The sequence below is a fragment of the Loxodonta africana genome, chromosome 8 (genome assembly GCF_030014295.1).
Source record: "Loxodonta africana isolate mLoxAfr1 chromosome 8, mLoxAfr1.hap2, whole genome shotgun sequence".
Classification (NCBI taxonomy): domain Eukaryota; kingdom Metazoa; phylum Chordata; class Mammalia; order Proboscidea; family Elephantidae; genus Loxodonta; species Loxodonta africana.
In genome coordinates, this window is record NC_087349.1 from 88,929,132 (window position 1) to 88,957,043 (window position 27,912).

Here is a 27,912-nt window from a genome sequence, read left to right on the forward strand (position 1 = left end):
ACATGTACACTAAAGGAAAGCAATCAGAAGCTTGTGAAGCTTAGGAGACAGGACGTTCACTATCAAAGTACAATTTGATTGTTTACAGGGGAGAAGTAGGCAAGTAGAAAAACTCCTAAAGACTGCCATGAAGTGTTAGATTTAGGGTTCTCCTACACCGTGTACAGTGTGTGTGTGTGCGTGCGTGCGTGCACGTAACATGCATATATGTTTAAAACCTCCTCTGGCTTTGTACCTGGCACCTTCTTGTGAATCTCGGAAGGGAGTATCAGAGGGATCTTTCCACCAAGCCACAGGGTGCAGGCGGAGAGCAGGACTGGCTACGACAAACCTTTCATTCATTCATTTGTTCATTCAGTCATTCCTTCTCCCCACAGGAAATGCCCTCAGGGGAATATGCCAAGAGGCCCAAGGCATAGTGCCTCTTTCTAGCCCTGGATTTTCTCAAATAAATATAGGCCGCAAGGAAGAGCCATGTTGGAAGACTCTGGCCTTGATACCATCTTCCAAGTCCACAGTGGTAAGGGCCTTTGCCAGTATTTAAAGTGTCTCTTGCCACACAGAAGAGAGAGTGAGTGGCCAGAAGCTGCAAACCCAATGCTAGACAGTTGAAGGGCCTCCTGTTTCCCATTCTCAATCTGTCCCTGGAAGAGCCTGACGATTTTATATGGTTGTAAAACACTCAAAACAGCACAAGTAGGTGGATACAACCTACATGAGGTTAACCTCTAATGTAGACTTTCATAGTAGAATTACAAACATACTTATTTACTAAATACACACTATGACAAGAATTTGGATGATGTAGATAATTTAATATTGTAGATGAGTATACATATTAGCTCACTTAATCCTCATTAACCACTCCATGAGGTAGGTTTTTGAGGTAGGTAGTATTATTATCCCAATCTTACAGTGGAGGAAACTGAAACACAAGGCGATTAAGGTGAAGTAAATTGCCCGTGGTCACACGGCTGGCAAGGCAGAGGTATGTTCAAACCCAAGCAAGCTGGCTCCACTGTACTGCCTCTCAGATGGCCCTTAATCTCAAGAGTTTGGAGTCACTTTCCAAAAGAGGAAACATAGGCCAAATATGGGGCGGGGGGTGAAGGTACTGCCTAGTTTTTCAGCTTTTTTGGCAATTTGGGTCAGGCCCAGCTCTCAGACCAGTAGAAAGTTCAAATCCAAACTCACACTTAACAGTCATGGAAACTTAGACATGTTACTTAACCTTTCCGTGCCTCAATTTGCTCACCTGTAAAATGGGGATAAGAAGCACCTACTGCATATTGCACAGCTCATCTATTTCGTATACTCTGATGCTTCTTTGAGGAGATATTAAAAATGGTTAAATCAATTGGCAGATATTTACTAAACCATCAGTGATGTGAAAGTTTAAAGGTAAGTATCATTAAAAGTAGCTTCACTTATTTTTCTTTCCAGAAACTCAAACCTAATTAGATGGCTTATAAAACTGCTCTATGAAACGATTCAGCTTTATTACACGGGTCCCGGGGATGAGAAAACTAAGAAGTAGAGATGCACTATAAGAACCTGCTGACATTTAGGGTCAAGAGCTACTAAATCATAGCTACTGCAAGCCATAAAGAAGCCCCTATAGGAAAATCTGAGTCAATAGCAAATGTGTGGCTCCAAACATCTGGGGGAAGTTCTAAATGTCCTTCTAGTTTAGCACAAGAATAACTGAATTGGGTCAGATTCCTGGAAAGCAATATGGCCTATCTTTCAGTCCAAGACACACAGTCCTGCCTTGGGGCCTTTTGCACTGTCTGTTCCCCCTGCCTGGACTACATTGCTCCCCATTATGTCCTCATGGCTAACTCCTTCACCACCTTCCTGTGAGCTTCCCAGAGAGGCCTATCCTGGCCAACCTATTTACAATTCCAATACTCCCTCCTCCCAAACCCCCTTTACCCTGCTCAGCTTTCCTCCTTCCCATAGCACCAACCACCCTCCAAAATACTGTATCATTTACTTCTTAGGCTTATTGCTTATTATCAGTCTCCCTCCACTAGAATGTGAGCTTCCCAAATGTTCCTATCTTCTTCTGTTTTGTTCACCAATAAATACCAAGTGCCTAGATCTGTGCCTGGCACAAAGTAGGTGCTCAATATATATTATTAAATAAATTCAAAATGCAGAAGTACTTTTACAAGCATAGCCTTTAAATAATTCACCAAGTAAGAATGATTAAACAGGTTGTCTTTCTGAGACCAAAAGCCAAATGATTTCATAGCACTGGGATGCAGGGACACAGGAGGCATTTCATGAGTCTGTGACATGACCTTCAGGGCTAAATTTAGTGCTCTTGGTGTTTCTATGATTCCTGGTTACCAGTTTAATCTAGGATGCACATGTCAAGAGTGTTCCTACAACCTCAAGCATCTACTCAGTCTAAGAAGCAAACAAATCCTGATCAGCTTTTCTTGTTTCCAGGAAACAGAGCCAGGACTATGAATGAATTGACAGCGAAGCTGGAGGGAGAAGCACTTCACAGTTCTAGGGCTGGGGGATTTCCGGATGGGGGGGAGGGGGCTTTAGCTGGTATACTCAAGCTGTACACAGAGACAGGTGCTTCAGCACCGGACCAGCAGTGAAATGCAAAGAAGAAAGGGAAAACAGATAAAGCACTCTTCCAGGAGAAAGGAAAACAGCTAAAACAGAGGGTGGGGAAATCACACTTCCCTTGGCTCTAAAGCCCCAAATCCTTGTTTCTTAATGGAACAGGAAAATGGTTAAAAACATGAGCTTAAGTGTACATGCATAATAGAGACAGCTACCCTCAACTTAATGAACTTAATATATCTGAACTGTTAATGTAGTTATAGTGAAAACTTCAGGCCTTGAAAAATCAAGAAATATGTACTATTCCCATAAACCTTCATTTTACTACTGCTTATGGATTTTGACTAGTGGTTAAAAGGTAATAACCAGAAAGGTCCCAAAGATGGAACCCTCACCTAAGTATATCTCTAACACTGTTATGATTGTTAGGTTCCTGAATAAATTAAAAGGCCCTGGATTGTGCAACAACTAATGCGAACAGCTACTAATGGCACCTCGAAAAAAAGCCCTGCCAATCTACCTCTGGAAAAATCAGCCACTGAAAACTCTATGGAGCACAGCTCTTTTCTGATCCAGGTGGGGTCACCAGGAGTCAGAATGGACGCAAGGGTAACTGGTTTTGAATAAATTAAAGACAAAACAATATACAACTCTTAACAGTCTTTTCATGCACCTTCTTAATATGCCACTCCCTAATAATGACACCCAATCAGTAATATTAATTACAAAATGCAACCATCAATTTTCTCCAAAAATTTAGAGACTGATCCAGAAACAGTAAATACTACATAACACATGGATAGAACTTTCACTAAATGCTTTGTCTGATATATTTCCACTCAAGTCTCTTCATTGAAAGTGTATCTACATGGCACTACCTACCAATCAGCTTGTTTTTATTCTTCTTGAGTCAAGTTCTTATTTATTTTTGCATATGGGGCTACCTTTTTAAAGGTAAGGTGCCTTTCCTGGGCTGAGGTACACAATAGTTTGTTGTCCTCTTCACCCTGATAACCTCAAGTGTTTGCTCATTTTAACATTTACTTTTCATAAAGTCTGGCAGTTTCAAACTGTTTCCCAAACATAATAATTGTAAGCCCTGCCCACAGTATTGTTAGTTATTGCTATAAACATAATTTTTTCACATTTTAACTATTAAAATAAAAACATTAGCCTTTCAGGGGGTGACATACCATTATTTAAAAGTTGAGTTTTAGAAAATTTATGGAACTCGTAGCCCTCTTAAAACGTGTTTGCACAATATTAAAGACAATGCTTGCAAACAAAAAAAACTCTTGTGATTCACCAACAACTAGTTTTAAAGGGTCTAAGATTTAATTTTTTTTTGTAAGATTTAAATGCTCAAGAAGGATGACTACCTTTAACATATTTTAATAAATGTAATTTAGATTTTCTTTTAACTAGCTATTCCACGTAGGCAGGCAATGGGCCAAAATTATTATCTTACATAAATTAGTTTGTCCTGAAATAACTGTTATGGAAAATGAATGGGATATGCAATGACAGCCTTCCCTGGGGCAGGAAATATTTATTATTATTATTATTATTTTTATTTGTTATTGGCGGATGGGGAATAGAGGAAGAAATTCGAAATAACAAAATTTCTATTGCAATTTGCATTACTGGAGTTTTAGCATGATTTTAAACCAGATATCATGAAAACCTGATTTATTCTTTCAAGCACTTTCAGTATGACCATTCGATCATGATATGAATCAGCAAATGTGTTACTCCATTAAACTCCTGCTTTTATTTAAGTCTACCAAAACTCACCCAGCTTTTCTGTCACGCCTTTATCAGAGAAGATGGATGTTTTAAAACTTTGAAAGTTTCAAAACCTGGATAATTACTCACACAATTTTCTTTTAAAAAACATTTTGCAGATATTTTCCTTTATTATTTCCCAATCCGATGGCCCATTAAATCGCACTCTAAACCGGCATCCAATGCTAATTAAGCACCCACTGTGCGCAAAGAGAAAGCATTATCCTAAGCATAGGAGCATACGCTCTGCTTCATTTTACTCGTGCCTAAATACACAGCAGTCGTGATTTATTCTCTCCACTTGGTAGAAACGTGAGGTGCATCCCCACAGCTGAATCCGTAGCATTGATCTGGAAAAGGCTTTCCGGGGCAGTTTACTGGTTCCCTGGATTTCACAGCCGCCATGGGGCATCTCGCGGCCCTTCACCTTCCAGCCCCCGCAGGACAATTTGCGGACGCCGGCCACACCTTCCGCAGGTGGCTGGGTCGCCTGGGCCAGACAAGCCCGGCCCATCTCCCTTCGCAGGGGTTTCAGATGGACACGTGTGAATGTGCGCAAGGACTTGTGCGAATTAAAGGACTTGTTGAAGGTTCGCGGGTTCTGGGCGTGAAGCGAAACCACCCGCCCCGCGGGGCGTCCCCTCCCCCGCGTCCTCTGAGCCCCGGGCGCTGCGCAGGCCGCCGCCGCCGCCGCCAATCCCTGGGCACAGCCGGCGCTCCTCGGGCCTAGTACCATTTGAAAGGCAAATCGCAGAGCCGGGGCGCATTTAAATGCCCAGCCGCTGGCCCCGGGGGATTTCTCTCCAGCGGAGGCAGCCGCCGGGGCCTCCGGCGCAGCCCGGCCCCGGGGCGCTGGGCGCGGCCCGCCGTGCACCCGGACCTCAGCCCGCAGCTCCCCCGGCGTCCGCCCAGGCCGGGGCAGGGAGCAGGCGCCGAGGGCGCCCAGCCCCGCGTCCCCGACCTGGCGAGCTCAGCTGCCGCGGGGGAAGAGGGCGAGCGCCCCATCCTCCGCGCGCGGCCGCCGGCTCAGGCCCCCTCCCGACACACCACACCTAGCAACCGGCGCTGACAGGACGCAGTGGCGGCGGCGGCGGGAGGAGGAAGCGGAATGGCTGCCGCGGTGGAGCCACCCCCGCCCCCCCGCTCCCACCTCCCGGCGGCTGCAGCCGCCGCCGAGCCCTGACAGCTCGAGCCGGGGCGGAAGCAGCAGGCGGCGTGCAGCGCCTACCCCCCGCCGCCCCCGGCGCCTCAGGCCGCTCCGACCGCCGCGACCAACTAACTCCGCGCCCCTGCCAGAGCCGACTGCACGACCCCGCCGCGCCCTGAGCCCGGCGCCCCCTCCCCCGGCGCCGGACCCGCCGCGGCATCTCCCCGCCGCCGGTCGCTCCTCCCGCCCCGGTGCACCCCCACTCCCACACTTCGCAGCCCGCGCGCACGCCCCTCGGACTCCCCCAGCTGGCCCGCCGCACCTCGGGGCGCCCCCTCCCCCACCCACGCCCTGCTCTCCCCGGCCCCGCACCCCGCACCTCCGCAGCCCGCCGCCCCCCGGCTCGCACACACCCTCCCCGCCCCGCCGCCGCCTCCCTCCCTCCCGGCCACCCCTGGCCATTCTGGGGCTTCTCGCCTGGGCAGGAGTTTCTGCGCGCCGGGCACCCCCGCCCACCCCTGGGCCATTTACCGATGTGGTTGTCCTCGATGTGCTCGATGAGGTCGGCCAGGGTGGGGAAGTGGAGTCCGCAGCCCCCGAATCGGCAGGTATTGGAGAAGAAGGAGGCGGCGGCGATGCCTGTCATGGTGCTACATCGAGAGCCCCCCTGGTGTCGGCTCTGTGAGCGCCGGGCGGGCGGGCGGGCAGAGAGAGGGAGGGAGGCAGGGTGGGGTGAGGAGAGGAGGGGCTGGGTGAGGGGGAGAGAGGCGGGGTGAGGGGAGCGGAGAGGACGGGACGGAGGGAGAGGGGGCGAGAGCGATGGAAGGAGCGCGAGGAGAGACCGGGAGGCGGAGGGGAGGCGGCGGCGGCGGCGTCGGGAGCGGCGGGGGGAGGGCGGGGTGGGAGAGAGGCCGCCGCAGCTGGGAGGAGGGACCAGGGCGCGCGGCAACAGCTGTGCGGCCCTAACCTCCGCTGCCCGGACCGAGGCCTCACCTGGGAGCTCCTGTCCCCAACTTTGTCTCGCTCGGCCTGCCCTTCACAGTTTGTAATGCGAACAATTTATTTGGAGCCTTCTTGGTAAGGTGTATTGCGTTCTTAATATATAACATCTCTTAAGTACACATACATCCCGGCGATGAGAACTCAGGGAGTTTCCCCGGATCCCTCTCGGGGACATTTGTTTGCACTTGGTCACCCCGCTAGGTGTGACACTGGCGTTCACAAGGGACCCAGGAAAGGTAATTGTGTGCACCTTACTCTTTAAACCTTCCCTAAAAAAAAAAAAAAAAAAAAACATATTCTCTGGAGGTTTGTACTAATTGATTTTAATGAAGTTTCCCTCTAGGCCAGAAGAAAATCTTAGCTTTATTTAAATTTTAAAATAGAGTGCTTCGTCGTCAAATGCATTTGATGCGTTTTACATATGTACCACGTTTGTACTCCCTGATCCTTTTGGGAAAACAAAAACTAAAATAATTAAATTAGCCCACACTATAACATCCCACCACCATGGCAAGGCTGTCACCCTGGGATCAAGGCTGCCCAGCAGAAAGGACCATGCTTTGGTTAAGGCTAGAAGGAGGAGAAACAGGGTCAAGGCACGTACTTACTCTTAATTTAAAAGTGAAGATATTCTTCCAGTCCATGAAGATTGCACTATCCTGTAAGCATTTAATGTTGACCAGCTAAGCACTTCATCTTAATTTGGTAGCTTCCCTGGAAACCAGCATTTTGCTAAGAATCAATTACTTCCTTGTTCCCCACCCCCACCCCAGCCTCAATGGCACTCACAGTTTGATCTGTAAAGTATGTGTTCTCCGGAAGTACTTCCCTTATGCCTGAGAATATTAGGCCTTGTCAGCTGCTTATGATCCAAAAGTGCTTTTTTTACTTGACTCCTGTATACTAAATTTAGCATTTTCCTTAGGGCAAATTTCATTTACCCTCTGGTTCAGATACATTGAGAAAATAGTATTCCCCCCCCATATACTATATTCACCTGTAGTGTTTCTAATAATGGGGTTATTAAGGCTTTTCATTTGAGTATTTAAAGGCACATGTAGTATTTCTGTTGCAAAAAGTTTTACAATCCGACAGCCTTCACCTGTGGCATCTCCCATCTCTTCTGTTTCCCATCTCAGAATGTGGCTAACTTGTGCTGAGATGAGAATTGGGTTGGGTGGGGCTGGAGTAGTTGTGTCCTTCAAGTTCAGTTTGGTGTCCAAGAATGGTTTCCTGGGCCCAGTTGAGGGTGGGTGCAGGGCTTGGGTGGGCCTGATAGACTGGGGCCATGGCCAGAAAAGGGTCTAAAGAGCAGGAGTTAGAATTCTAGATCTTGAACTACAATTTTGGCTGCTGTGCAATGCATTCAGCTGCCCAGTCTGGAAGGGCCTTCAGCAGAGAAGCAGGCAGACTATCTGGCAGACACACCAAGAGACATGGAAATGCAATGCAAAAGTTTCTCCAGAATGGTCCAAAACAGCCTCCCCTAGACCTGAATGTTAGGCATGTCTACCACAGGGCATCTGAAAAGCACCAAGAAGTAGCAGCTCTGATGTGTGGAGGAAAAACTGTCTATGTGGAATTACTGTCTCCAGAGAGAGTGAGGAGAGGGACAGAGATGGTTCAGACAACTGAGTTCAGGAGGTGGGAAACATGGGAAATGTGCAGGTGAAAGAGGAAGGAAGTATAAGGACTGGGTTCCACTAACGCTTAGCTCTCCTCTACCTGCCATCAATTTCTCTATTCTTAAAATAAAACTTTGATAGAAAATTTAATAAATGGAATTTTTTTAATGAAGTGAGCCAAAACAACTCATAAAATGAATCAAGATTAAATTTGTTCCTTCACCATGAGTAATTATTAATATTTTGTAAATAATCAGTTTATATGAAGTAAGTCACCATGTTAATTCTTCATGTATCACTGAAGCTTTGCAATGTAATGTTCTGTTCATATAATTTTTTTTTTGAATCTGCAAACTCTAGGCATTTCTGGCCTTGATATGATATACAAGATCATGGCCTTTTAGATATGAAAGACATTCTGGCCATCAGACACAATGATTTTGTGAATGTGTAAACTGAGGAGGCCAGAGGCATCAAGTGAGTTCTCCCAAGCACACGCAGCCAGTCTATTCTCTGTATTTGTAAAGTGCTCACTAGGGCGTTGTTAGCTGCCACAGAGTCACCACCCCCCACCCACCGTTGGCAACCCCATGCACAACCAGAGCTGACCATTGTGATCCATTGGCTGACTTTTCAGAAGTAGACTAACAGGCCTTTTTTCCTAGACCCTCTTAGTCTAGAAGCTTCACTGTGACTTGCTCAGCATCATAGCAACATGCAAGCCCCCACTGACAGACGGGTGCACGTGGGGTACATTGGCCAGGAATCAAACCGATCTCCTTCATGGAAGGTGAGAATTCTACCACTGTACCACCACTACCCACATTCAGTAAGGCATTGAAAACCCATTGCCATTGAGTCAATTCTGACTCATAGTGATCCTCACAGAGTAGAACTACCCCCCCCTTAGGGTTGCCAAGGAGCAGCTGGTGGATTTAAACTGCTGACCTTTCGATTAGCTGCCTTAACACTTAACCAGTGTAGGACAAAGATATACTAACCACATTTTAAAAAAAATGTTTTACAATGGCATATTTACCCTTGTGAACTTACATTTAAAAAAATGTCTGTTTCAGGGGTATTTCTTCAGATAAAGTCAATATCTAAGCTATAAGAATATATAAAACGAACACTCCAACCTATTGTGACCAAGAGAGAGTGACGACTGATACACCTCTGTACTTGCAAAAAAAAGGACATTTGTCTGTCTGATTTGAGTAATAAAAATATTTCAAAGAAATTGCTGAATCAGATGGATATTATGGCGGCTGCAGGCTAAAAGTGTTGCCTGGACTTTCTATTTGAAACCATAGGCCCAGACCTATAACGGCCCCAGAGCTTGGTATTTAGCATTACAAATAATTCTAGTCTAGATTCCAGAATCTAGAAATGATTTGGAATCCAGAAGCAGTGTCCCAAAAGTCAGCATGGCCACCACTGCCCATGGGATGGGGAAGCCACCATTGGATTAGACTGAATCCAATGATCTGATTGAATCCATGGAAGCCACAGAAGGCTCCTGCTTTACGCAGCGGTCCGACCTCCACCTACAAGAGGAGGGTGATTTAGGGATACGCTCAGAATGAAAACCGTGTACTTCCTAGGCCCAGCACGGACACCTGTTAGCGCTACGAGAGCATCTTTACGAACATTGGGTTCTTTTTTGAAGTTAACTCTTGATACTGTCTTCAACTCTTGATTTTATCAGGTTTTCTGGGTTGTTTCCCAAGTCCTCTTAAGGTGCTTCTCAGGATCACTAGACATAAGCACTGGTGGTGTAGTGGTTAAGGGCTACGCCTGCTAACCTAAAAGCTCAGCAGTTCTAATCCACCAGCTGCTCCTTGGAAACCCTATGGGGCAGTTCTACTCTGTACTCTACAGTTGGAAACGACTAGACAGCAATGGTTTGGTTTTTTTAGACATAAGCAGTCGGCACTGGTGGTGAAGTGGTAGAATTCTCGCCTTCATGTGGGAGACCTGGGTTCAATTCCCAGCCATACACCTCATGCATAGCTACCACCATCTGTCGGTGGAGCCTTGCGTGTTGCTATGATGCTGAACAGGTTTCAGCAAAGCTTCCAGACTGAGACAGACTGGGAAGAAAAGCCTGGTGATCTATTTCCAAAAATCAGCCGATTAAAATCCTATGGATCCACAGCCCCAACCAATTCTGGGGATGGCGCGGGACCAGGAAGCATTTCATTTCGTTGTGCATTAACTTGCCCTGAGTCGAAGGCTGACTAGATGGCAGTTAACAGCAACAACAGCCATAAGTAAGCCGTTTAATGGATTCGGGCATTGCTTTTACTGTGTAGAATGAGCAGACCGTGAACCCAGGTCTTCTCCGGCTAACGCAAGTCTTCATGGTCTCTTCTAACAATGACTCAGGCTACCACCTCCACCACCCTTGGCCTCAGCGGAATGTTTTCTTGAGGCCCCACCTTCTTCCAAGGAGGACGACGACTGTTCCAGTTCCTCTTGTTTAATATTTATGCAACCAAGTCCCCAAATTCTTTGCATTAATTTTACTCCAGCTCAGAAACAAATCAGCTCTTTGGTGATTAATTCTCATTTTGCCTAGAATTAGGGTTGGTCTTAGGTTTTTTCTTAGGTTGGGTAATGGGGAGTTCTCTAGTCGGGTGCCACCAGCGACCAGTTCTTATGGGCATTACCCTTCAGCTCTCTACGGCACTGCTTCTGCCGTACTGACTATATACGTAACAGATGGCATTTCATTTCCAATTCCTTGCAGGATTTCTCCAGAACTAAATTAGTGAAATACCCAGCCAATGACTGCAGTTCTAACTGGGCTTCCTATGTCCACCACCCTTCTTTAATCTGCCACGCCCGCACCAGGACGATAGCTCCAAACCTAAATCTGAAGGGAACCACTGCTTCTCAGGCCAGGCCAGCCTGAGATTTAAAATAAGGTCATTACAGCAGCTAAACTGTCACGATTTCATTTGCTCATTACCTCGATTGAACATCTATGCAAGGCTCCTGTTGCAGCTTTGACCCACTGAGGTGGTAACTCCTGATGTTGTTGACTGTAAGGGAGCCACTGAGGCACTAATGCTTGTAAAAGACTTCATAGCCTTTGCCCAGAGATGTATCCTTAGGAGTTATCAGTGCCCCCCTAGCATTGCCCAGTGTTGAGGGTTTTCTGTCTCTACAAATGCTGCTAGCACCTTTTTTGTGCCAGCATTTTGAGGTTTTATCACCTCCCACTGTTGCAGTCCTTTTCCTCTAGGACTCAGGCAAGTGTCAACAGAGACTGGGCTAGTTGGGAACACTGCTCCATGATCTCATCCTTCTCTACTGGAATTCCTCAGGGGTAACCTTTCACCAGCAGAATATATTTATCAATGATTTTCATAATCTATTCTCTGAAGAAGCCTCCCAGCCTTACCCCTTTCAGTTCCCGCACGTATATTGATGGCTCAAGCTCTCCCAAATTACTTTTAGTTTTCAAATGCACAGTATTCTCTAGGGACCCCTTTGCACCAGTTATGTCACTTGCCTGGAACATTCTTTTTCCCTTCCTTCCTCTCCCCCAACCAAATACACTTTAGTAACTCAACCTGCTACCTCCTCCAGGAAGTCTTCCCTATATCTCCATACTCTGACCAGCTGGATGCTTACCATCTTTTCTCCAGCCAAACTCCCTCTGCACTGTTTTGACTGTTGGCTTACTGGTCTTCCTTTTTCTCTACATCTGCGGTTCCCAAACCTTTTTATTAAGAGCCTCATCAAATTAAAAAAAAAAGAAAAAATTGAACCCTGATTCCATGAATATTTATTTTTGTTTACAAATTGTATAAACCAAACCGAAGTCCATTCTGACTCATAGCAACCTTATAAGACAGAGTAAAACTGCCCCATAGGGTTTCCAGAGCTGTAATCTTTACAGAAACAGACTGCCACATCTTTCTCCCGTGGAGTGGCTGGTGAGTTTGAACCAACAACCTTTCAGTTAGCAGCAGAGCAATTTAACCACTGTGCCACCAGGGCTCCTCCAAATTATATAAGGCAGTGCTATTCAAATATAGTATGCATGTTATAAAAACAAACCAGATATTTTAAGAAGATGATTTTTTACAAATAGAAGGTCTAATAACTTTATCCCACACCCTAGAGGATTGCCTGGCCCACATCCTAGGGCGAATGCACTCCGCTTTGGAGGCCACTGCACTGATTGTAGTCCCCTTGGGAAAAGACAATCTTTCATCGCACCTGCACCGAGTGCTCTGTAAATGTGGTATGGGGGCAGAGCTTGGCACTGATGTAAGGCAACATGTTAAAACTTCAGTTTTATATATTCAAGCAGTTTTTAACTATTTGTTCTCTTATGTGATATTTCTGAAAGATAGTCTTCAATCATCTTTTAGGTTGGGTCTATAATAATGGTTATACCTTCCCATGATTGTGGCCCAACTCTGATTAGACCTCGTTTTAGGACTAGCCCAGTGTCACTGTGCTGTGCCCTTAACAGGGACTTACAAAGTCTTTGTCCCGTTGGTTTTGATGGCACTGGTTTCCTAGTCTTTGCTGATGCAGACAAAGCCATTCAGCTGGACAGAGATAAGCAGGAGGGCATTCAGCCATGACATGAGGTATAACACTGGCTTCCTTTTTATTTGACTGAAGACGATACCTTTCCCTGTTGTAGATATTCCAGTTCATTATGATGATTATTTAATTAGCAATTAAGCACCATTTATTGAGTGCCTACTATCATGTCAGGCAATGGACTAGATGCCTTAACATAGATCAGTTAATGCCCAAATTATGGATGAGAAAAAGCAAGACCCAGAGAAATTAGGTAACTTTCTGAAGTCCATAAAGCCAGTAAGTGCTAGAACTAGAATTTGGACTCTCAGATCTGTCTGACTTCGGAGCGCTGGCTTGACGCTGGCTTGAATTTACATACTAGAAAACATTTTCCTTCTCTCCCTTTGAATCTGGGGGAGAAGTTAGGCTCATTGTCAGAAGGCGGACCGTGCTAACTTGCATCACAGACACGAAGATAGGGAGACAAACTCATCCAACTTTGCACAGGGTACTTAGGAGAGGGTGTGAGAGTCAGGATGGCATATTGACGATGGAGAGGCCTTGTGGCCTTCATCAGGTATTAAGACTTTTGGCTTGTTCTTTTCCCTTTCCCTTCTGCTTTGGAAAGTTCTCTCACTGCTGTTGCCAAACTTGTTTCCTGGCCTCAAATGTCTTATTCTAAAATGAAACTTCATAGAGCCTTTTAAAAGATACCCTTGTTCTGCTCTTCAGCTGCTTCTTGATTTAACCTTCACTCTGTGCCTTCCCACTGTTGACTCTGGGGTGGGTGGGGAACATGGGCATCACCTATCATGTGGAAAGGTGACACTTTTTTGTTTTTGTCATGCTCTTTGTCTCCTGTTGTGTAACAAATGTAATCATGCTGCTTTTCAGCCAGTTGTTTGGCGTAATCATATTTTCTGTTGCAGTTTTAGTTCCCAGAGTCCCAGAACAAACAGCCCTGCCGAATACCATCCAAAGGGCTCTGCAGCACAATCCCTTATTTTCCAGAGCAAGATCCACATGGACGCTACTTTTGTGTTCAGAAAATGGATTCCAGTAACTCCTCCAAAAAGGACATTTCCCTCGGTTTTATAGCTAAATTTACCATTGTATAATTTTCATCCTGCTATGTAATATCACTTTGCCAACAGAAATGATTCTTCTCTTTAGTGCTTCAATGTTTAATGACTTTTCTTATCTTTGAGGTCTCAAACTCAGGCCAGGTAGAGAAAGCGAATATGAATGCGCATGTATGTATTGTGTGAATGGTGGGTGCCAATGGTGAGCTGGAGAGCACTCTTCTCTTACAACACTTGAGGGCAAACAGAACCCATCCGCAGGCCACATTTGGCCCTCAGGTCCACCAGTTTGCAATCTCTGTTTTCCCTTCCATGCCACAAGGGCAAAAAATGATTACTTTCACTGCTACAACTGCCCGAGAGTATCTGGATTAATTATTTCTAGATTTCTCGTCATCATATTAGATGCAGTCTGTTAGATTAAAAGAGGGCCCCTTGCACCTTAAATGGATCTCCAGGGCTTCCTAGGTAGTGGTCATATCCAGAGGGAAGAAGTAATTGGTAAGGACTTCCAGGCTCTAACAATTCTTGGCTCTCAATTTCTTTCTGAATTTCGCAATGCAGATCAGAGTCATAAGAAAATTAATTTTCAACAAGCTGAGTATGTGAGTACTCCAAATTTATTTGAAATGAATGCTGTGTATAGATAGAATGTTTTATAGTGCCTGACAAGTCTCCAGCTATACTTTAAAATAACTGACAAAACCTATCAATTGGTAGGTTTGGGCTTCCAAACCTTTGGGCTTCCCCACTCCTGAGTCTGTCCTTCGAAGTCACTTTGCCTGGAAGGCATTATTGTTTCCTTTTTAAATGTGTATGGTGCTCTAACATTTTAAAGGAGATTGCAGTTAATCTTTAGTGTCAGCGCCAGCTCCTGACTAGTTTCTTTTGCTTTTCTCTTCCTTCCACCATCCCCATTCTTACCTCCCCTACCCCCTCCTCTGTTACCTTCCCCAACCTTACCTTCCCCCAAGATTCCCTTTGAGGATTGATTCTTGAATAAGGTCTGGGCATGGAAAGCCTTTGGTATTATGTTTGAGAAAGTTGCACCACAGAAGAGAATTTGAGAAAGAAACACACAGTTAGGAAAAGGGAAATTGAGAAAGAATAAAAAGGAGGGTGGGGAGCAGAAAGCAAAGGCTGGAAGGATCTTTTCTGTGCTCTTTCTCTCCAGTGTGGCATGCCGAGGCTCTGAAGTGGAAGTCTTCCTCTCAGGCAACCTCTACCCAGCCTCCCATCCCTCTGAACCACCAGCAAATTTGCATCTTCCTTGCCAGCTGTCGTCTCTAAAAAAAAATAAAAATAAAAATAATTTTTTTTTTTTTCTGTCTTCTCTACCCTGGCCTAAAAGACTAATCGGACGAAAGGTCCCATGCAAGTTCAGCATCAAAAAGACCTAGATCCTAATGCCAGCTCTGTCACTTGCAGAGCTGTTGACCTTGGGTAACTTGCTCAATCTTTTTGAGATTCCCTTATTTTTTATCTATAAACTCGATAAAACAGAACAGATTCTACCCCACTCCCTGGGATGAAATGAGATCCTGCATGTGAAAATATATTGGAAACTGTCAAATGCTAATCAAAGATACAGCATTATTATTGTTATAATCTCTGAATCCAGTGCTGCAAATGCTATGGCATGTCGTCATTTTTCCTATCCAAACTTTATTAGATTTCTTGAAGAAGGGGGGTGGCTGTTACAGCCTGGTAGAGCAGTGAGACAGAACTTCAAGTTTTAGAAGGGAAGTTGGCATTTAAAATTGCTAACCGTTGCTATTTCTAAGACATTGTGAGAATGTGAAACCACTTGGGAGCTTTTACCTTCTTTGTTCTGAGATGAGCCATTTGAGTGGGTTCTTTTAGTTACGTAAACATAGTAAGAGCACTGGTCCAGGTGCTGCGGAGTCGTTTCCCCCTAATGGCAACCCCGTGTCTGTCAGAGTAGAGCTGTGCTCCATAGAGTTTTCACTGGCTGATTTTTCAGAAGTAGATTGCCAGACCTTTCTTCCAAGTTGCCTCTGGGTGCACTTAAATCTACAATCTTTCAGTTAGCAGCTAAGTGTGTTAGCCATTTGCACCACCCAGGGACTCCATAATAAGAATACAAGCCTGTTGCCATCGATTCCGACTCATAGCGACCCTATAGAACAGAGTAGAACTGCCCTATACGATTTCCAGGGAGCGGCTGGTGGATTTGAACTGCTGACCTTTTGGTTAGCAGCCATAGCTCTTAACCATTGCGCCACCAGATAATAAGAATATAAGAAGAAGAAACAAACAAACAAACAAAAAACCAAACACGTTGCTGTACAGTCTATTCTGACTCATAGCAACCCTATAGGACAGAGTAGAACTGCCCCATAGAGTTTCCAAGGAGCGCCTGGTCAATTCAAACTGCTGACCTTTTGGTTAGCAACCGCAGAACTTAACCACAACACCCCCAGGGGTTTCCATAGTAATAAAAAAAAAAGACAAACCAAACCTGTTGCCGATGAGTCAATTTTGACTCATAGCCCCCCTGTAGGACAGAGTAGAGAGGCTCCATGGAGTTTCCAAGGAGCGCCTGGTGGATTCGAACTGCCAGCCTTTTGGATAGCAGCTGTAGCACTTAACCACTGCACCACCAGGGTTTCCGATAAAAAGAAGAATAGGCAACTATTATTCTGAGGGAAGGTGCAGCAGGACTTTTTTTTTTTTTTTTGCTTGAGGCTTCAGCTCTGCATGCAGGTGGAGCCTTGCTGCCAAAATGATTGGTTTAGGAAGTAGGCACATGGTCAGAAGGTCCAGGGTTAAACTCAGAGCTTATCTGGATAGAGGCCTGCCCCTGAAGCCACCATTTCCATTGGGGTTCACAATTATTTGAACCAATGACTCACCTTTGCTGTATAAGCCAGTTTGTGTTGGGCTTTATTGTGCTAGATACTAATGATGAAGTCCTGCTAAATGGCACACAGAGTTGGAAGGTTTCTGGAGAAAGGGTGGAAAATTTTGCCGAATGTTCAGGGAGCTTACTGAGAGGAAGCTGCTCAAATCTCTTAATCTTTCCTATGAGGTTCAGAGTTGTAAGCATGGCTCTGCCAGGTTCATCCAAGATCAGTTGAGGGGAAAGGAAATTACAGGAGAGGGTGTTGAAAATAGGCCTGAGTTGTCGTAGGGAAAGGCAGGCTGGTGAGGGTCCTAGTGTGGTGGCTGTGGATAAAGCTGTGTCCCTAAGTTGGTGAACATTCTGTCAATAAATATGTGTGTGTTCAGTTTTCGTAGATGCTGCCAAACCATTTTCCAAAGTGGATTTACCAATTTATACTCCCGCCACCAATGTTTGAGAGTTCCCAGAGCCTTTACTTTTACTTTGCCCACAGGCAAATAAACAAGGTGTTCTGGTTTTGCCAGAACACAACAGCAGCTTACAAACAGCAAATTAAAATGTTGCTGTTAGAATAAAGATATACCCAGAAAGTCGCATCACAGACACGCATGCACGCACACACGCACGCGCACACACACACAGCATAAGAATCAAGTAGAATAGCTATTTGGAGTGATGATTTAGAGGTAAATGCATTTCAATTACTTAATTAAGTTAGGGAGCCCTGGTGGTACAGTGGTTAAGTGTTTGGCTGCTAACCGTAAAGGTCAGCTGTTCCAATCCACCAGCTGCTCCTTGGAAATCCTACAGGGCAGTTCTACTCTGTCCTGTAGGGTTGTTATGAGTTGGGATCAGCTTGATGGCAATCTCTTTTTTTTTTTTTTAATTACAACAAAAATGCTAGTATAACCCAAGTGCTTGCTGGTTCTAAACTGCCTTCCATGAAACATGAATACCTCAGCACCCCATCAAAATTTCGCTCCATTCTATAGAGGGTATGTGTTAGGAGGGGGGCAGGTGGTGAAGAGGTGGGAAATATTGCTGAGGTGGAAAGATTGTCTTCTACACCAGTAGCAGCCAGTCAAAAATGTTCCGTTACATTAAATTATTCAATTTATGTGAATGAAGCAGGTAGTCATTTTTTTGTTAGTTGTTGCTTATAAGAATGTTTCAGTTATCTGGAAAATTAATTGCATTTGGCTTAGTTAACCAGCAGCACCAGCTTGTTAACCATGAAGGAATTACTCAAAGATGTGGAGACAGAGTTGATATAAATTTAATTGACATGATATTCTTATTTAAATATGCATTTGCTAAAAAAAAATAAAAAGGCAAAACAGACAAGCCAACAAAACTATGCATGCTCATTCAGAGAGTACCTAACATATTCTTCTGTTACCTTTCATGAGTTCCATTCTTGAGCTGTGGGATGGCAACCCCATAAATGGGTTCCTGTCTTCCCAAATTCAACACCATTCACCTCCTATTGTGTAGGTTTCATATGTGCTAGATCGATGCGATTATTATCAGTCAGTGTTATGTGTTGGCCTTCGGGAACTGATAAACAGGACTCAAGAGATGCTGGCTGCTTCTGTGGCCTTGTTCCTACCATGTTATATTTGGTTACTTTCAGCAACTCACGTTTTTATCCATTCGAAGACATCTTATGGCAGAAACTTCCAGGTGTTGATTCATGATCTGTTCTTACCTTGGTCCGTAGTAACAGATTTGTCAGAGGAAGCAATGTGTCCAGATTAAACCCAATATTTCCTAGCTCCACTGAAGATAGTTGTAGCCTTATGACCAAGTTCTGGCCACTGGGATGTTAGTAAAAGTTATGGAGTGAGGCTTCTGGGAAGGCTTCTTAAAAATATATGGACTCAATTGCTGTGCAGCCTTTGCACTTGGCCCTTCTTCCTCTCTGCCTCCAAGAGCACAGTGTGACAGCTGTAGCTCCAGGAGCTGTCTTATAAACAGGAGGATGAGGGCTACATTCTAGGAGTGATGCCTTGGAACTGCCGTATCAGCCCTGGACTGCCTACCTCTGGGATACTCATTTTGTTAGAAAAGAATAAATCCTGTCTTATTTAAACTGCTGCCTTTCAGGTTTCTGTTACTCATGTTGTTGTTAGGTGCCATCAAGTCGGTTCCAATTCATAGCGATCATATGTATAACAGAACAAAACACTGCCCGGGCCGCGCCATCTTCGCAATCATTGCTATGCTTGAACCCATTGTTGTAGCCAATGTGTCAAGCCATCTTGTTGAGGGTCGTCTTCTTTTTCACTGACCCTCAACTTTACCAAGCATAATGTCCTTCTCCAGGGATTGATCCCTCTTGATAACATGTCCAAAATATGTGAGACAAAGTCTCACCATCCTTGCTTCCAAGGAGCACTCTGGTTGTACTTCTTCGAAGACAAATTTTTCATTATTTTGGCAGTCCATGGTATATTCAATATTCTTCACCAACACCACAATTCAAAGGTGTCAATTCTTCTTTGGTCTTCCTTATTCATTGTCCAGCTTTTGCATGCATATGAGTAGTTGAAAACACCATGGCTTGGATCAGGCACACCTTAGTCTTCAAGGTAATATCTTTGCTTTTTAACACTTTAAAGAGGTCTTTTGCAGCAGATTTGCCCAATGCGTCACTGTTACTCATTGTCTAATACAATTCTGGTACTCTAAATATTCACGCAGCATAATCCTCCAATTGATCTGTTGAACATTTTACAATTGCCTTTGAACAGAGGCTCATACAGCTCATTCAGATTCCCTGGCCTGGATCATGAAAGATTTAGCTTTAAAGGCTCTGGGAGGCTGAAGTTGTCAAGGATTTCATTTTACTTGGATCCACGATCAACACCCATGGAAACAGCAGTCAAGAAATCAAACAATGTATTATTGTATTGGGCAAATCTTCTGCAGAATATCTCTTTCAAGAGTTAAAAAGCAAAGATGTCACAGTGAGGACTAAGGTTTGCCTGACCCAAGCCGTAGTATTTTTACTGGACAATGAATAAGGAAGACTGAAGAAGGATTAATGCCTTTGAATTATGGTGTTGGCGAAGAGTATTGAATATATCATGGACTGCCAGAAGAACAAACAAATCTGTCTTGGAAGAAATACAGCCAGAGTGCCCCTTAGAAACAAGAATGGCACGACTTTGTCTTGCATGCTTTGGACATCTTATCAGGAGGGACCAATCCCTAGAGAAGGACATCATGCTTGGTAAAGTAGAAGGTCAGTGAAAAAGAGGAAGACCCTCAATGAGATGGATTGACAAAGTGGCTGCAACAATGGGCTCAAAAATAGCAACAATTATGAGTATGGCACAAGACCGGGCAATGTTTTCTTCGTTTGTACACAGGGTCACTATGAGTCAGAACCAAGTGGACGGCACCTGACAACAACAAGGGTAAATAAACTGAGGTTTAGCAGGATTAAGCCGTTTGAATGTTTAGTAACTGTGCTTCCTTCCTTCTCTTTGAGATTCCTGAATCCCACAGGCCAGGGGTCCTTGCTGTGCTTCCCAAATTGGTGGGCGAGCTTTATGAGTTGTTTCTCCACACCTCAAACATAAATGGAAAATCCATTCCTTCACTTTTCCCCATTAGAGCTAACTCCTATCACCCTTCCCTGCCCCCAGAATTGGGCTCTTCCTCTACCACATTGGTCAGTGTCCCCAGGCTTCACCTCAAAGTCTACATTCTGGTAGGGAGAGGTACCTCCGTACAGAGGGAAGTGTGTGGTCCCTGCTGAGGGCAAGGCCTCCAGGCCCAGGTGGGTCAGTTTGCTCGCCTTGGGTGATAACTGCTGCAGTTGCCTTTCTTCTGCGCTTCGCACTTAATAATTAGCTCTAGCCTCATCGCCTTCTTAGGTAGGTTTCCTGTTCTTGGTTCCTGGCTCCCAAAACAAAAATCCTCTTCCAGCCCTTTCTTCTCAGCATACTTCAGGGAGAGAAGCACAATCTCTTCCTTCTGAATGCTCTAATTCTGGACAAGGAGCTAATGTCTATTTTTTTCCACAGTGACCTTGGGGCATTTTCTCTTCGCTTCCAATCTGACCTTCAAGTCTGGCTGCTCTGGGGCACACATTAGCAGTTCTCACACCCAACAGCTAATCGTCCTTGTCAGGGAATGTTATTTCTCTAGTCTCCCCTGAAGTTCAGAGCAACATACCTGCAAAGTACCAGTAGGGCTTAGTGTGGTTTCTTTATCTTGTCCCCCAAAGAATTTGGTATAGAAATTGATTTTCTATCAAGTGACAATTCTCAAAATTGTGTTACAGCTTTAAAAAGTACTCTGTGAAATGTAAATCCCACTTCTAACACTGACTACCCCCTCTCCCAGCAACCACTTTCCTAAAGGCAGTCACTATTACTCATTTTTGTTTTGTGTTTCAGAAATACATGGGCCTGTGTGTATGCCCTTTGTAACCAGGGGGTACCATGACATACTTATTGTCCTGAATCATGACTTGGAGATTTTTCCATATGAGCACATATAGGTATTCCTCTTTTTTGTTTGTTTGTTTGCATACTATTCCCACAGTATAGGGAAGTACCTGTTTTAGTTTCCTATTGCTGCTGTAACAAATTACCTTAAACTTAGTGCTTAAAACAGCACAGACTTATATTACAGTTCTGGAGATCAGAAGTCCAAAACTGGTCTCACTGGGCTAAAATCAAGGTGTTGGCAGGGCCGTGTGCTTCTAGAGGCTCCAGGGCAGAATCAGTTTCATTGCCTTTTCCAGCTTCTTGAAGCTGCCCACAGTCCTTGGCTTATGGCCCCAGCCAGCAATTGCATCCCTCAGACCTCTGGTTCCATCATCACATCTTCTTTCTCTGACTCTGACACTCCTAGCTCTCTCTTATAAGGACCCTGGTGATTACATAAGGCCCACCCAGATAACCCAACATAGTCTTTGCATCTCAAGATCCTTAATCATGCCTATAAAGTCCCTTTTGCTATGTAAGGTCATGTATTCACAGATTCTAAGATTTAGGACGTTGAGATCTTCGGGGGGCCATTAATCTGCCTAGCACACTTCTATAGCTTATTTAACCTATTCCTTACATTGGAAATTTGATTGTCTTTTGCTATTATTACAAGCAGTGCTTCGAAGACTATCCTTGTGCATATGTCTTACGGTATGTGTGAGAATAGAGGAACTTCCTAGAAGATGAATTACAGGTTCAAATGGCATGTACATCTAAATTTTTGATAGATCTTTTTCATGATAATTGAAAAACTTTACTAGAAAAACTGCATGTACAATTATAAAACCATTTAGAAAGTAATGTAACTTTACTCTTTTGTCACTTACCCGTTATGGCTAGGATCAGGTTCTTGACCTTGGCAAAGGCTCTGACTCTTAGGCAATGGTTTTGGAAAGATGGTCCTGAATTACCTTATTTAGTTAAAAATCTAATACAGGTGGTTCTTGGATTACGAACGAGTTCTGTTCTGAAGCCTGTCTTTAAGATGAATTTGTACATTAATCAGAACAGTTAGGTATGGTTCATATCTAATGTTAGTTAGTCAAATGTTTGTCTTAGCATATAGTATATGGTGTATCTTTCTATGCATAAAAACATTAAACACTAAAACATCTTTAAAGTAATAACACTAATAATAATAATGTTTTGATGTGCTTCAAAAAGTTATTACAAACTATTGTGTGTACCTCAGATTTTTAATATAATGGGCTTTATGGGGGTTGGTTTGGTCTACGGGTTGTACATAAGTCAGACATTCATAATCCAGGGACTGCCTGTACTACAGAGCAGTGATTTATAGCCACAGCTTAAATTAAAACTTGAATTAATCAAACTTAAATAAAATTAAATACTTAATTCCTTAGGAGCCCTGGTGGCACAATTGTTAAACACTCAGCTGCTAACTGAAAGGTTGGCAGTTGGAACCCACACAGCTCCACTGTGGGAGAAAGACCTGGCGATACACTTCTGTAAATATTACAACCAAGAAAACCCTATGGTGCAGTTGTATTCTGTCACATGGGGACACTGTGGGTCAAAATTGACTCAATGGCACCTAACAACAACAACAGTTGCACTAGCCACATTTTAAGTGCTCAGTAGCCATGTGACTAGTAGCTACCATATCAGACAGTGCAGATATAGAATAGTTCCATTATTGTAGAAAGTTCTATTGGGCAGCACAGCTACAGAGTGACATTTGACCCCTACCAAATTAGAACCAACCCATCCATTGCCTTCTCTGCTCATTTAACTCAATTCTGATAGATAATTCAGTGAACGTTTATTGAATGCCTACCATGTGCAATGTACTGTGGCAGGCATTGTAAGGGATACAAAGATGCATTTTTTTTAAAGTTCTTTTCTCAGTAGAGTAGCTAAACATAGAGTTGCTAAAGTGAAAGGAAGAAATGCTGAAGTAAAAGAGCTGAACAGAAGATTTCAAAGGGCAGCTTGAGAAGACAAAGTATTATAATAAAATGTGCAAAGACCTGGAAATAGAAAATCCCAAAGGGAAGAATGTGTTCGGCATTTCTCAAGCTGAAAGGAGTGAAGAAAAAATTCAATCTTTGAGTTGCAATATTGAAGAATTCTATAGGAAAAATACTAAATGACGTAGGAAGCATCAAAAGAAGATGGAAGGAATACGCAGAGTAACTGAACCAAAAAAGAATTGGTCGACATTCAACCATTTCAGGAGGTAGCGTTTGATCAAGAACTGAGGGTAGTAAAGGAAGAGGTCCAAGCTGTACTGAAAGCATTGGCAAAAAACAAGTCTTCAGAAAGGGACAGAATACCAAGTGAGATGTTTCAACAAATGGATGCAACGCTGGACAGGTACCTGGCAAACTGGCTGGAAGAGATCCATATTTGTACCCATTCTAAAGAAGGGTGATCCAACAGAATGCAGAAATTGTTGAACAATATCATTAATATTGCACACAAGTAAAATTTTGCTGAAGATCATTCAAAAGCCATTGCAGCTGTACATTGACAGGGAACTGCCAGAAATTCAAGCCAGATTCAGAAGAGGACATGGAACGAGGGATATCATTGCTGATATAAGATGGATCATGGCTGCAAATAATACCAGAAAGATGTTTACCCGTGTTTTATTAACTATGCAAAAGCATTTGAATGTGTGTATCATAACAAATTATGGATAACATTGTAAAGGATGTGAATTCCTGAACACTTAATTGTGCTCATGAAGAATCTGTACTTAGACCAAGAGACAGTTGTTTGAACAGAACAAGGGGATACTGCATGGTTTAAAGTTAAGAAAGGCATGCGTCAGGATTGTATCCTTTCACCATACTTATTCAATCTGTCTACTGAGCAAATAATCTGAGAAGCTGGTCTATGTGAAGAAGAATGCGGCGGCGTCAGAATTGGAGGAAGACTCGTTAATAACTTGGGATATGCAGATAACACAACCGTGCTTGCTCAAAGTGAAGACTTGAAGCACTTACTGATGCAGATCAAAGATTAGAGCCCTCACTATAGATTATACTTCAACTTAAAGAATACAAAAATCCCCACAACTGGACCAATAAGCAACATCACGATAAATGGAGAAAATATTGAAGCTATAAAGGATTTCATTTTACTTGGGTCCAAAATCAACACCCATGGAAGCAGCAGTCAAGAAATCAAGCCATACATTGCGTTGGGCAAATCTGCTGCAAAAGACCTCTTTAAAGTGTTAAAAAGCAAAGATGTCACTTTAAGGACTAAGGTGCACCTGACCCAAGCCATGGTGTTTTCAAACGCTACTTATGCATGTGAAAGCTGGGCAATGAATAAGGAAGACCTAAGAATTGATGCCTTCGAATTATGGTGTTGGCGAAGAACACTGAATATACCGTGGACTACCACAAGAACGAACAAATCTGTCGTGGAAGAAGTACAGCCAGAATGCTCATTAGAAGCAAAGATGGCGAGACTCGTCTCACATACTTTGGACATTATCAGGAGGGACCAGTTCCTGGAGAAGGACATCATGCTGGGCAAAGTAGAGGGTCAGTGAAAAAGAGGAAGACCATCAATGAGATGGATTGACACAGTGGCTGTGACAGTGGGCTCAGGCATAACAACAATTGTGAGGATGGCGCAAGACCAGGCAGCGTTTCGTTCTGTTGTACAGAGGGTCACTATGAGTTGGAACCAACTCGATGGCACCTAACAACAACAACCATACACGGTGGGGGTGGGGAATAAAAATGTTTCCTTGGCTTGCCCCAAGAATACCAACTAACTATAACTCAGAAAATAACAAGTGCAAAAATAACTTCTGAACCAATCTGTGAGTATAGAAGAACATATAGTATGTGGGTGACCCTAGAGACGAGAATGTAGGCTATTCTCTCGTCTGTAAAAAATAGCTTTCTCATTGTCTATTTTTCTAATGCTATTAAAATATTTGTTGATATTTTATTTATAGATAATAAAACAAGAGAACATTTTAAAGGCTCTTAATATGGCATAATAGAGAAGAGGTTAAAGCACTGGAGCCAGACTGCACTGTGTTCAAACCTGGACTCTGCTGTTTACTAGCTGTGTGACCCTGGGCATGTTACTCAACCCCTTTGGGCTTCGGTTTTCTCATCTGTCAAAGAAGTACTGTATTAGTTTCCTGAAGTTGTCATAAAAAATACCACAAACTTACATCATCCTGAGACCAGAAGAACTAGTTGGTGCCCGGCCACAATCGATGACTGCCCTGACAGGGAGCACAACGGAGAACCCCTGAGGGAGCAGGAGATCAGTGGGATGCAGACCCCAAATTCTCAGAAAAAGACCATACTTGATGGTCTGACCGAGACTAGAGGAATCCCGGCGGTTATGGTCCCCAAACCTTCTGTTGGCACAGGACAGGAACCATACCCCAAGACAACTCATCAGACATGAAAGGGACTGGACAGTGGGTAGGAGAGAGATGCTGATGAAGAGTGAGCTATTTGTATCAGGTGGACACTTGAGACTGTGTTGGCATCTCCTGTCTGGAGGGGGGATGGGAGGATAGAGAGAGTTGGAAGCTGGCAAAATTGTCAAGAGAGACTGGAAGGGCTGACTCATTGGGGGAGAGCAAGTGGGAGTATGGAGTAAGGTGTATATAAACTTATATGTGACAGACTGACTTGATTTGTAAAAGTTCACTTGAAGCTCAATAAAAATTAAAAAAAAAAATACCACAAACTGAGTGGCTTATAAAAACAAATGTATTGTCTCACAGTTTTGGAGGCTGGAAGCTTCTTTGTGAGGGCTCTGAGAGAGAAATCCTCTCTCCCCCACCCTCTGGTGGCTCCAGGTGTTCCTTGACTTCCAGCTGCAGTATCACATGGCGTCTTTCCTCTGTCTCCTTGTCTCTGTGTCTCTTCTCGTCTTATAGGGATACCACTCGGATTGGATCAGGACCCAACCTGCTCCAGTATGGCGTCATGTCAACTTAACTGATACCATCTTCAAAGTCCCCATTTCCAAACAAGATTACATTCACAGGTACAGGGATTAGTACTTCCACATATCTTTTGGGGGGACACAATTCAGTCTGTACCATACTTACCTTACAGGGTTGCTGTAAGGATTAAATGAGCTAATGTCTGTAAGTGCTTAGGACAGGGCCTGGCACTTACTGAGAACTAAGTCTCTGCATTATGATTTCCCAAGCATGAATAACTGTAATGCTGGAAGTCCAGCCACTGAGAAAGAGTCTAAATGTTCCAGCTGGGTCTGAAATGACCATAGAGGAGTTCCGTGGTTTGCAGGAACCCACTCAGGTCTGACCTGTCAGGGAGACAGATGTGACATACACATGGCTGTCCTGGCTTGGGTCCACTGCCTGCCCTGGCTGACCCTGGGTGTGACAGTGCCACTAGAGGAGTTTGCACCATAGGGCCTGGGTTTCCCCTCTGACATCGATAGAGGAAATTCTGCGCTCCCTTGATTGTTAGTCAGGGACCCATCATTTGAAAATGCGGCCCAAATCCTTTAAAAATCTATTTTTATTTCCTGCCAGTACTGCCTCTCTGTCTTCCACAAGCTTATTTTCAAGTAAGAGAAGTAATGTGTCCTTTTATTGATTCTAACCCTCTTCTTCTCAAACTCCAAAGAACATCCCCTCCCCACAGCCCAGAAATTCAGGTTTCTGTAATGGTCACAATCACAGCCATGTCAGTCTTTGCTTTCTCCAGTATTCCTGCTCCTTTGAGTCTGTTCTCCTGCTCTTTCTGTTCTTGGAGTCATTTTTGGTACCTTCTCTCTCTTTCTCTCCATTTTGGAAACAATGCTAATATACACCACAAATGGCCTCACAAGACCGTTACAAGAAATAATTAATGGTTAGAAAACACTAGGCAGATACAAAGTGCTACATATTGTGAAATAATAATGCTTTGAATGATAAAAATGTGCTTCTCTCTGCTTTAATTGCAATATGGGTTACCTGGCTCATTTATATTTGCAAAGCCTACTTCTTAGGTACTAAATTCATCATGTAACATTAGGAAATAAATATTGTAAAAGCTATTTGTTGCACTGACTGAACACTTAGCACCTGCTTTTCAATGCCTAGGGCTGTTGTTTATCTCTCTGCAACTGTCGGGTTCAGTCTTAAAGCCCAACTGCAGAACTTTAGATTGTTTTTACCAAAGAAAATGTTAAAAAAAAAAAAAAAGAGTAAGGAAATAAAACACATAGTATTGCTTAGGTTTCCCTTAATGCCAATTAGCCAAAGTGTTCTTCAGAAAAGGAGGAAGGATGAAACAATTTACAGGTGCCCAAGTGCCACCCTTTATCCATTTCTGCCCTGAGGTGGGTGTATCTAATAAAGCTAATCACAGGAGTCCTTGGGTAGTGCAAAGCTGCTAATTGAAAGTGGGAAGTTGGAATCCACCCAAAGGAGCCTACGAAGAATGGCCTGGTGACCTGCTTCCGAAAAATCAGCCATTGAATACCTGTGGAGCGCAATTCTCCTCTGACACACATGGGGTAGCCATGAGTCAGAATCAACTCAAAGGCAACGGTAATGACATTTTAGCTTTAGGCTCCCCCACTTTCACTCATCACTACCAACATCCTGTGTCTAATACTGTATTCCTTTCCTTCAAGGGCCTCCCCCACCCCCGCTCAATTGTGTAAGTATCAAGCACCACAAAACCTAATATGCCCTGTTGTTGCCATAGTCAATACCACACACGGACACTGGCATCAGGGGCAGCGATGGTGGTGCTGTGAGCTGTGTGCATGAGCTAACTCTACTGTG

The 27,912-nt window shown here is 43.9% G+C and overlaps 1 protein-coding gene across 1 annotated transcript in view; it reads right to left on the bottom strand.

The window, feature by feature from the left end:
- Window positions 1–6,211, bottom strand: part of JAZF1 (JAZF zinc finger 1) — a 377,709-nt gene extending 371,498 nt beyond the window's left edge. The window contains exon 1 of the mRNA XM_064290103.1: window positions 6,050–6,211. Coding sequence (XP_064146173.1) covers window positions 6,050–6,164 — 115 coding nt within the window. The 5' untranslated portion in view covers window positions 6,165–6,211. The remainder of the gene's footprint in view (window positions 1–6,049) is intronic.
- Between the last annotated feature and the right edge of the window lie 21,701 nt (window positions 6,212–27,912).